The sequence below is a fragment of the Maylandia zebra genome, linkage group LG9 (assembly GCF_041146795.1).
Source record: "Maylandia zebra isolate NMK-2024a linkage group LG9, Mzebra_GT3a, whole genome shotgun sequence".
NCBI lineage: Eukaryota > Metazoa > Chordata > Actinopteri > Cichliformes > Cichlidae > Maylandia > Maylandia zebra.
Window position 1 is genome coordinate 18,262,099 of NC_135175.1, and position 12,176 is coordinate 18,274,274.

The window sequence follows — 12,176 nt, forward strand, 5'->3', positions numbered from 1 at the left end:
CTCAGTGAGAAGGAGAGCTCGAGTAAGAACACATTTATCCATGTTTACATCATCAGCCATCACTTGTCATTAGGCACGAGCGGCAGCTGAGATGCAGAGATCGAGATGTTGCTGCTGGCGAGGTGTGAAAGTGAGTTCAGCTTGAATGGGCAGCGGGTAAATTATTTAAAGCCTCTACCCTACCCTCAACCAGGTCACGGCCTACTGAGCTTACGCTGATCTCACAGATGCACACATGTGCATGGCAGATGGGGCTTATATGTGCATACCACAGGCGTTAGAAGTATTCTTTACACCACAGAGTCAATCCTAACCAAACCACTAAGTCATACATGAAAAATTAAGTAGGGAGCAAAAAGTGTGGTGAATGCAGCATATTGCAAATTTCCTGTGTGTATTTTGTGTACATGTTGTGTCGAACCAGCGGGGACCCTGCACTCTCCTGCTTCCCTAAGTTATTAACGCTGCTCCTCGAGCAGATCTCCTCTGCCGCCTCGCTGATTGCTTTTCCTATGCATCATTAGACGTAGCATAATAACAAGACGAACCAACCATTTCATATACAGCACCATGTGAGAAAGAGGTAGGTTTGGGGTGACGAGCGTGGGCGTTGCATATGGACACGGACGTAAACAATTATATACAAAAAACGTATTCAAAAGAAGGCTTTCATAGTTTTGCAGCTGGCAAATATTGGTTGCACTCAAATTAAATGATAAATGAAAATATTCAAAACACATTTATGTGCGCAAAGAAAAGCAAGGGAAATATATGCAGAGAACATTAATATCTCAATAAGCTAAAGAGGCAATTGCCTGGAAATCATTTCCCTCAATCCTGATTATGATCAGGATCCATTTTGCCTTTCTGCTTTCGTGTTATGGGTTTAATGAGCAGCCCAGTTAGACTGCAGCTAGCTATAGCCATTTAATTAAATGATCGGGCAAATGTACACATATCCAAAGACAAAGAGTGCTCATCATGCCTGCTATCGCTTCACATTACCTCATTTCCCTGTTAATGAGACATGAAAACCTGTGCTCAGTGCAGAGTAATCGGTGTAGATACATGTGGGTCATCCAGGTATTAGCAAGGCACAATTGGCCTCAGTGAGAAATAACACAAGGCGCTCTCTATTCACAAAGCAGTGTTTTGAGTTACTGATTTTTAACAGGTGTTTGGCATACAGCTTATAATATAATAATAATGTGCTGGAAATATTATAGCATTACATTTTAAAGAATGCTCCAAAATTCCTGCTAACGGTTGATAGCTCAGGCATGCTAGAGTAAAAAAATAGAACTGCAAGCTCCTTGTGAAAGAAAAGAGGAACATCTGCCATTGCCTTGTGCTTGCATTTAATTACCAGCTCATTTTTGATCACAGGGTGGTTGGCAACCCGTCTCCAAACAGTCATGGTCCACCTCAGAGGATCACTCTCAGACAGACTGGCGAAAGTTTGCAAATAACCGCCATCTACTATATAAACACATGACACAACATGTTGCAGTCAGTCTTAGTCAGTCTGCAGCACTGAGAGCAACTTGTCTGAAACGAGTCTCTTTCAAATAGGACACTCTGGCTGCAGACTGGTTTATTAGTATTTGTTATTCGGTATATATGCCTATATAAAAGATTATCCTATATAAAGGATTTCTGTTTCAGATCTTTGGGTTTCTGACTGAACTCTGAATGTATGGAGTTAATGTGAAGGACGATGATAACAAATTTGCAATTTTCACAGGTTTATCATAATTAATTGCCATATTATCACAAACAGATTGCATATAATGGTCAACTGGACCCCATTCAGTCAAACTCATAGCAAACTGACCTCATCTTAACAGTGTTTCAATGCACCAACGTCGCGTGGAAGCTGACTACTGACTACGACTGAACGGAGACCTGATCCCAGTCTTCAAAGGAACCATTTCAAAGGCAACAAGGTCGCAGGTTCATTGCACAGTAATTTTGCTTGTTTTGAATCACTGTTTTTCCTACTGTACTAAGTTTACTAAGCTACAACACAAATATTTTGTTTAAATTTCTGCTTCATCTTTTTGGTCCAATGTCGTTGTCTTCTTCCAGTTGCTCCCTTTAAAAAAAACAACACACAAATGTGCGAAATAGTTAATAACTGGACTTTGTGGTAACACTGACATTTTCTTTTAACCCAACTCAGAGTACATTGCTTTTATACATCTTCTCTTGCGCTATGCAAAGAGATTTATCTCCTATATCACAGTCTGAGACATTCTTGTTGATCTTTAATTGATTCACACAGAGATCTTTGGTTTAATAAGAGTGTTGTGCTTACAAAAAGCTCCATAAATAATTCAATAATGAGGGTGAACTGTTTAAAATTCACTCTTTTATCTTTAAAGGAGGATAAAATACTACATTTTTATTTATTAAATAAGGTCAGTCACTCATTAAAATTAATCGTATTTTGTCAATCAATATGTGTATTGCACTACTATAACAGAATGGGCTGAGAATGTTTGGGAAATGACAGTAACCATTAAATGAATTTAAAAACAATATTTATATAGTTACAGAGCCAAACTGTTGATTAACCGTCACATTTATCAATTTTACTTCATCTCGGCTCAGTTTATTTTAGAATAGAATAGAATAGAATTCAACTTTATTGTCATTGCACATGCACAGGTACAGGGCAACGAAATGCAGTTTGCATCCATCCAGAAGTGCTTAGTGATATAGATATATTACAATATATATTAGCAATAATATAGATATGTAAGTATATTACAGAAATGGGTCTATTATGTTATAATGTACACGGTATGAAGTATGTTGTGAATATTCTATAACTATAAGTATGTACAGGCTGTAGTGAGTACAAGCTATGTACAGGATATAAATATGAAAAACTATACAGAATATGAAATAAATAACTTTACAGAATCTGGGATATACAGCTATACAGAAATGGGAACTATGCAAGTTGTAAACAGTTGTAGGGTTAAAAATTATCGTATGTACAGAATGATTGTTTACACAGGGCTATACAGTAGTGCAGTTAAGGTAAGTGAGGGTGTGGATAATTTCTACAGAGGCTATATAAAGTGCTAGTGGTTGTGAGTGGTGGTTCACTCCATGTTATTATTGTGTGTTTGAGGGTACAGTTGTCCATTGTGTGTGTGTGTGTATGTTCAGTCCATGAGTTAACGTGGGTCAGATGTCAGGAGGCAGAGTTCAGGAGTCTGACAGCTGTGGGGAAGAAGCTGTTCCGGTACCTGGTGGTCTTAGTCCGGAGGCTCCTGTGGCGCCTCCCAGAGGGCAGGAGGGTGAAGAGTCCATGTGATGGGTGACTGGGGTCTCTGATGATTTTCCCAGCCCTTTTCAGACACCGCTTCCTGTAGATGTCTTTTATGGCAGGAAGTGGTGCTCCGGCGATGCGCTGGGCAGTTTTCACGACCCTCTGCAACGCCTTCCGGTCCGAGGCAGAGCAGTTCCCGTACCAGACTGTTATACAGTTGGTCAGGATGCTCTCGATGGTGCAGCGATAGAAGTTCACCAGGATGTCTGAGGACAGGTGGTTCTTCCTCAGAGTCCTCAAGAAGAAGAGGCGCTGGTGAGCCTTCTTGACCAGCTTGGAGCAGTTGGTCGTCCAGGTGAGATCCTCGGAGATGTGGACTCCCAGGAACTTGAAGCTGCTCACACGCTCCACAGCCGTCCCCTTAATGTGGATGGGTGGATGTGGGTCAGCATTCCTCCTGTAGTCCACGATGAGCTCCTTGGTCTTCTCGGTGTTAAGACTGCCAGGTAGAGCAGGTTAACCACTAGCACTGTATTCACACCATCTCTGGGTTTCCTCGCTGCATTTGAAATGCGTATAATATAATTAATTACTGAAGCCTTCCTTAATGTCAACATGATTAACTGTAGCAGCTCTGCAAAGTTCTACAGGTGCTGAAAGTTTAAGGATGCCAAACTGTTAAATTAAAAACGATTGATTATGCAAATAAGTCGCTGCAGTGCACATGTTGACGGTGCCATGGGTTTAAGAGGAGGGAGAGAGCACACCCGCTGAATACTAATTTGTTTTGTAATCCAATACAGAAGAGTTGGGATGATATGTGGACCTAATGATGTTCAGGCTATTTCTGAAAATCTGTCACTCCCAGCAAATATTGTTTGTGCTGAAGATCTATTAACTCGAGTCTTTTTCATCTCTTTCTCCTTTTCCATCAAGTCTGCCCTGCATCCCCTTCTCACTCACACTCCTAGTGTCTGTCAGCCATCCATTAACATAGTAATTTTCCCTCCGTTTCCACCTCTCCGTAATGTCCATTCCTCTCTCTCTCTTTCTGTCAGATGACACAGTCTCCCAGATGACAAACAGGCTGGCTTAGGCTTAAGTTTCTGGGTGATGTTGAATCATGTTATGATCAGATTTGTAATCTAGATAATGGCATTTTGCAGTCTGGCTGGAAAACAAAAACAATTGCGGTTTCTTTCTAAATGATGTATCGCCCTCTCAGCAGCTGTTCTCTTGCTCAGTGCAGAGCTCAAGAGTTATAGCTCTCAAAACAGTTGCACTGATGACCTAAGCCTGGCATCACAAATGCCCAAATGTGAATTACTCTGAAACCAGCTTTGATTTCCAAGGGGCATCGTCAGCAGGTAGCAGCCAAAATAGCTCTGGATGCAATTAAAGAGACCAAGAACCAGCACAAGGCTGAGTGGACATCCAGGAAGGTTTTGTCCAGGGCAGATAAAATACCAGTTTTCAAACTGGCCAGGAATCCAAGGGCTAATGACTAGCACACAAGTGAAAGTCACTGTGATTAATAAGGTGGATTAGCTGTGAAGAATCACTGTAAAGAATCACTACTGTCCATCCATCCTCTTCCGCTTACCTTTTTAGGGTCGCAGAGTGGGGGGGGAGCTGGAGCTTATCCCAGCTGTAGGGTGAGAGGCAGACAACAATTCGCACTCACATTCAGACATATGGGCAATTTAGTGTTACCAATTAACCTATCCCCACTAACTGCATGTCTTTGGACGCACAATCTGATATCCTCGTGTTCATCTGATGATGTGGGAACAACACCAACACGAGGATATCAGATCGGCTGTGGGAGGAAGCCAGAATACCCGGAGTGAACCTACGCAAATATCTATCTATCCATCGATATATATCATATATCTATATCTCATCAATCTATTCGAGTCGAATCACTTTCATTAGATACAGATATGGAAACACGTCTGTCAGCGTCAGCAACTGTGTTATAACTATAGTCATGTGAAAAAGTCAGGTTTGGTAGGACTCTATGCAGCCCTCTGAAAAACTGAGTCCACCTTTATTGCTTCTATAGGAATTAAGAGGGTAAGTAGCAGCAAAGTCCTGCTAATCAAATGACCTGGATTATGATCAAGTGTGACCACCTCTTTAAAAGCTTAGCCAAAACTGGGTCATGCAGCAAGACAAGGATCTCAAGCACAGCAGCAAATCTACAACAGAATGGCTGAAAAAAAAAAAAGAAAAAGAATCAATGCATTGCAATGGTCCAGTCCAAAGTCCTGACCTCAACACCGAAGCAACAAAATTCCTCTCCAACGATGTGAGAGATTAATGAATTCATAGAGAAAAGTATAAATTCAAGTTATTGCTGCTGAACGATGGGTCAGTGTAGTTAGATTTTCTATAGATAGCATGGAGTCCTGTGTAAAGCTTCTGTTTCACATGACTGCATGCTGAACAGGCACACAATTAGCTAAATCCAAAGGTAATGAGTAAGTAGCATCAGAATAACTATCATGACAGTAAAACATATTACTAAGAACTTAAAAATCCCTCTTCATTCTAAACTTCAGGTTGCTGCATTTCTATACGAAGGCCAGAGAGACTCACCATCTCTGAATAAGGAATGGGATTTCATTTCTGAGCAAATATGGAGGGACTAGTGAAATCTGAAATGGCATAAATCGAAGCCTGCTTAAAGACCATGCAGGGTGTTTTTAAAGTTAATTCATCACTATAGAGATGCGCACTCAGCTAAAAACAAAATACAAGCACATAAGAGTACATAAATATTTGATATAACACACGGTAAAAAAAAAAAAAACTGGCATGCGCAGTGTGATTTTGGATAAATGGCACAACTTTAATACAATAGGGAAAAATGTGGCGGTAGCATGTCATAGGAAGGTGGGGGTCACATGTAGTGATTAGAGATGGCACGATACCACTTTTTTATGTCCGATACCGATATCATAAATTTGGATATCTGCCGATACCGATATGAATCCGATATAGTGTTTTTTAATCAACAAAACTGTTTTTTTTTTAAATATCTTGCTGCATTTTGTATAAGTTCATACTCAAGTTTAAAACAACAACTACACTAAAGCTATTCTGTTATACCTATATGCAAAAAAAATATTTCATAGTTCAGCAATACTGATCAATCTAATAAACTTAAACCTACACCATCCTCACTATTCTGGTATTTTAAAGAGTACTTAGCGTAAATATTAAGCAACCTAACTAATAGGGTTCCAACTCCCAGCAACAACAAAAATAAATAAATAAAAAATAGGGAACCACCCCTCACACTCCACCTCATGATGCTTAATCAACGTAATCAACCTTAATTTGATGCAGTGTGAAAAAAAATGCACAGAAATCAATTATTTTTCAAGAAATATTAAATAGATTCAACATCTTTCTTCAACAGAACTGCAGACTGCACAGATGGTACCTTCCCAAAGGAAAAAGTACTATAGCTTACTAGGGTATATATATTAGACTTAATAGTCACTATATACAGTAATTGACTTCTATTCATTTTACATCAAATTAAAACTTTGGGTGTAAGATTCGGATAATTATTTATTAAAAGCGAGACATTTTAAATGAGAATAAGAAAGAAAAGTATGTCTTTGTGCCCCCTTTTCCCTGTTAATGCCCTATCGGCCCTGCACAGTTACCAGCGTCAGCTACGTAGAAAAAGATCCTCGAGTAGAAAGTAATATTAAATAAATTCTAACAGCAGCTGATCAAGCTTAAACGTGCTGCTGTTGTTTATCCACTGGTTTCCTCTTTCTGGTGCAAAGTGGGCCAAAAACAAACAAGAGAGACGGACTGGCGACAGAAAAGCCGATCAGCTGATCATTAAGCAGTTTCATGATTGAAGTAGCAGCAAGAAGAGGCAGTCGCTCCATATATCGCTTGTTAAGCTTAACGCAGGAATGCTTTACAAACATTCAGAGATGGACTTACACACTTGCTTTACTTCTCTCGGGGATAACTTTGTCGGAGATGAAATGCCGGGTTGCTAGCGAAGCTCCACATGCTATCCAGACCACCGACAGGTCCCGCATGCCACAGCCGCTCTATCACGTGATGCATACTGCTCCGACGTGCTAACGTTCTGAGGTGAGTTACGGCGTGTTGCAAGTTTTGTGAGGTGCTTTCGTGATATTTAATGGATCGGATTACATTTATTTTTCTCCGATATCCGATCCAGTAATTTAGGTCAGTATCGGACCGATACCGATACGTAATATCGGATCGGTCCATCTCTAGTAGTGATACTGTTAAGTTCATGTTGGTATTGCTGAGCAAAGCGCCGCAGAGAAAATGAGCGTAAAATATACCACAGAGACTTTTATCAAATGTTTGATCTGCCTGCTGCAGCAGAAACCTGCAAAACCAGTATCTGCACTTCACCAGAATCCCAGTGACTCACACAGCCTGGGAGCAGAGGGATGTGAGCAAAGACTGGGGTGACAGGATAGTATTAGTGTAGCGAAACTGTGTGTGTGCGTGTGTGTCTGTATTTATTGATCAGAGTATTTTCAAGTGTACAGCAGCTAAACGCTTTGATAACTGAACTCGAGACTTTTCTGAGCACTTAAGCTGCCTTCACTTCAAAGTGGAAAATACAAAATGTGAAGAAGTACTTTGACTTGTGTTTGGATGTTTACAAAACTCACACAGTGGGACCTGTGTCCCTTCTGTGGTCAAAAAGAAACGCTTCTCACTGCAAATCATAGAGTGTTCGACTGAACAATTGATTAAATTTAGCGGAAGGTGAAAATGAGGGCAAGGTTTAAGAATTGATGGTTTAGGTCAGTCTTCAGGAAATGAATGTAATCAATGTGATGTCCTTTCAACTAATGAAAGTGCGACTGGCTGCCTGTATGGACTCAGGCTTGAGTCAGGATCTCAGCTTGACATCCCCTCCTGATGTTATTCAGCCTGAAGTGACTTATCTACACACTAAATTCTTGCGCATGCACACACATTTCTGACTTTGAGCATGAACACCTGAAGCAAATTTTGGCTCGAATGAAGAGAAAAAAAACTTTCCTTTGGACCCCGGCAGGATAAAGCTGATTTACACAGTTCATCTAACTTCAATGCCGGTTCCAAGAAACAGCAGCGAGTACCATAATCTCAACTCTTATTCTCCTCTGCAATGCAGTAGCAGACTGGCACATGGGTAATACAAATCAAGGTAGAGGAGTTGTGACATTCAGCTGTTGGGTTGCTGGCAAGCTGCTGATTGATGTGCAGGTGTGAAGAGGCTGGTGAGCTGAGATGAAATCATATAGCTTGCAGGCAGATGGCAGGGATCCCTATCATGTGCAAGTTAAAATATTAAAGTGTCAAATGAATAATCCACTGAAAAAAAAAAAAATAACACATGCAGCCCTAGAACTTCAGGCTACAGAAGATGGAGTAAGCTCCAAAGTCTAACTGTTATTGAATAAAAATCAGAGTTACAAACCCTTTCACATTGTACCAAAACTCAGTACATTAGTCCATATCAGAGTACAAATGTTAACCTCATAGTGGCACTACACGAACCATCCAGTAACTAACAGTGTTGGGAAGGTTACTTTTAAAATGTATTCTGTATAAGGAGGACACTGGACTCAGCACATTCGGGTGAAGTTTCCCAACTTTACTTCGTTACCGGAAGATCCCCCCTACACAGCCTTATGGGTACAGTAGTCTTCCGCTACACCTCCTCCTTTTAGCTAAAGACATACTTCGTAACGACTCAAACAGTTCACAAGAACAGAAATGCGGAGCATCATCAAACGTGAAGATTATACACATCCCTCATTTGTTCACTTACATTTGAACGGAACACAGTATTGTAAGCATCTCTAACAGCCTAACCCAGCTTTGAATAGGGCATGCATGGATAACTACAGATAATTACACATCCAATCTTTCAGGAGGTCTCACCTCTCGACCAGATCTGGTAACAGTCCCTGTTGGTCTAAGGTGGCTCCTATTTCTCCTCAGAAAACCCCTGTCTGTCTCTACCACATAAGATCTGGGGGTATTGGCAGGTCTAACTACTGCTCCAGTGGTTCCTTCAGTAGTAATCCACACTTTCTGTACTGACGATAGATCCAGAAGCGGTCTGACTCTATGTCTGCGGTTGTAGTGTTTTGCCTGCTCACGCCTCCCCTCCTCATCTTTAATGCAAAAAGCCTGTAAGTCGGGCCACTTTGGCACCCGCTTTGCCGCTGCTTGTGGCAATGGTCTCCCCATGAGCAACTGTACCGGTGAGAACCCATGTTCCAGTGGGGTGGCCCTGTACGCTAGCAGTGCTCTGTTGTAGTCACAATACTTTTTCCACAGGTACCACATTGATGGTACGAACAGTGCGCTCTGCCTCCCCGTTGGCTTGGGGACCTGGGGCTGCTCATTTCATGTGTGAACTGCTACTCTTTAGCAAAGTGTTTGAACTGTTCTGATGAAAATTGCGGCCTGTTGTCCGATATCACAGTTTTGGCAACTCCATGTCTTGCAAAGGCCTCTGTTATAGCATTAATAGTGACCTCTGCTGATGTGTGTCTCAGTTCAGCTATCTCAATGTACCTTGAGAAAAAATCAATCAGCAGGAAATGTTTCTTTGACCACTCGAACAGATCCATGCCTACTTTTTTCCATGGGCGGTCGGGAACAGGCGTTGCCAGCATTGGTTCACGGCACTGTAACCTGTGTTTTTGACATGTTTCGCACCTGTCTACCATCTGACCTATTTGGGTAGAGATGCCCGGCCACCACACGGACTCTTTTGCTCTGGCCCTGCATTTTGAAACGCCCTGGTGGCCTTCATGCAAACGTGACAAAACCTCTGCTCTCATTTGAGGTGGTATGACAAATCTCTCCCCTTTCATAAGAAGACCATGAACCACATTGAAGTCCATTCTGTATTGCCAGTACCCCCTTAACTCTGGATCTAGTTTACCTTTTTCTGGCCAGCCTGTCACACATTGATTCACCACCCTTCTACACAGGTCATCCATTTCCTGCGCCAACTTAATCTCCTCCAGCCTTTTATCTGTGGCTGGGAGATGGGAGATTACACAGTCCACAAAAACCTCCACCTCTTTTTCCAGCTGAAGATCCCCAGCAGAGGGAGGCCCGCCAGCGGTGCTCGTGAGAGGGCATCAGCGGTGACGAGGTTCTTCCCTGGAACATGGACCATGGTGAAAGAAAAGCGCAGCAGCCTGAGGCGGAATCTCAAAATGCGTGGAGGTAGGTCGTCCAGACCTCTTGTGCTCAGGAGAGGGACCAGGGGTTTGTGATCCGTGATTAGAGTGAACTGTAATCCCATGAGGTAAGATGACAGTCTTTCACACGCCCACGTTACAGCGAGCGCCTCCTTTTCTATTTGCACATAGCATCTCTCCATGTCTGTGAGACCTCTTGAGATTTATGTGACTGGTCGCCAGGAGTTGTCAGACTGTTTCTGAGTGAGAACAGCTCCAATACCGTATGGCGATGCATCTGCAGCGACTCGTGTATCTGCTGGGTTGGACTACTGAGCGAGCACTTCTGGAAAGCTTAGTATCCATTTTAGTCTTTGAAACACTGTTTCCTGTGGCTCCGCCCATATCCACTCGTTTCTGTCTTTTAGCAGTTCCTTTAACGGTATGGTGAGTGTGGCTAGTTGTGGCATGAACTTGGCAAGATAGTTGGCCATGCCCATGAGACGGCGCACATCTTCCACACTCTGAGGCTGTGGCAGCTGCTGGATTGCTGTTACCTTGTTGGGATCAGCCGCAATGCCGTTTGCTGACACTTTGTGTCCCACAAAGATTATTTGACTTTTAGCAAACTCATACTTCTCATTCAGAGTGAGACCTTCCTTCTGAAACTTTTGGAGCACACAGTGCAACCTCTGGTGGTGCTCCTGCCTGTCTCTGCCATATACAAGCACATCATCGGCGTGACAAATCACCCCTTCAAAATCTTCCAGCATCTGTGACATTCTCCTTTGGAAATGTTCCGGTGCCGATGCTATGCCAAAAGGAAGGCGGTTGAACTGAAACCTCCCAAAAGGCGTGATGAAGGTGGTGAGTGGCCTCGACTCTGGCGTGAGCGGAATTTGCCAGAATCCAGACCTGGCGTCGAGCTTCGTGAACACTTTAGCATCTTTCATCATTGCAGTGTTTGATCTACTGCTGGGAGGATGTGTTCAGGGGTGTGAGGTCCACACATATTCTGGGGGGCTTTTCTGCTGGTCTGGGGATCACTACCGTGCCTGAACATCACTCTGTAGGCTCAGTGACTTTGGAGATAACTCCCATTTCTTCCATTCTGTGCAGCTCGTTTCTCACGGCATCTCTGAGGGGAAGAGGAACACGTCTTGAGGCGGATAGGGCTATTGGTACAGCTCCTTGCTCTATCTCAATGTGGTAAGGCTCCTTCGGCACGCCTAAACCTTTAAAATCATCTGGGTATGCTGCCCTGAAATCTGTCACCGATTCCATTACTGTGCTACTGCGACAGACCACAGCAAAGTGTCCTTTCTTCTGACATTTTCAACCCTGTACCTCTTTGGCTGGACATTCTTTCCATGAGCGTTTGTTCTTGCGACCACAGCAGCCACATTCCTTTTCACTTTGCTTGATTGGCTTTTGTTCTTTCTTCTGCCACGTCTGCGTTTTCCCACGTTTTGTATTTGTCCGTATTGTGTCCATGTTCAGTGTCTTCTCCGCTGCCGCGCTACTGTGAAGTATTGATTGTTGTTGTTCTTTACTGTTTCGCTCTGCCTAACTCTCTCAATGGCTTTAGCAAGAGTCAACTCTGAGTCCATTTGCAGCTGCTCGGACAGTCTTTTGTCTTTTATGCCAACTACAATTCTGTCCCTTATGAGTTCGTCATTGAG

At 42.6% G+C, this 12,176-nt stretch overlaps 1 protein-coding gene across 4 annotated transcripts in view; it reads right to left on the reverse strand.

Moving 5' to 3' along the window:
* myripb (myosin VIIA and Rab interacting protein b) overlaps positions 1 to 12,176 on the reverse strand; it is a 133,936-nt gene that overhangs the window by 62,389 nt on the left and 59,371 nt on the right. Inside the window, exon 1 of one of the 4 annotated variants that reach the window (XM_076888106.1) lies at positions 1,367 to 1,384. The exons of the other annotated variants lie outside the window; for them this stretch is intronic. Within the exon in view, the coding sequence (XP_076744221.1) occupies positions 1,367 to 1,374 (8 nt within the window). The 5' untranslated portion in view covers positions 1,375 to 1,384. Of the gene's footprint in view, positions 1 to 1,366; positions 1,385 to 12,176 lie in introns of those variants that run through there. 4 annotated transcript variants of the gene reach the window in all.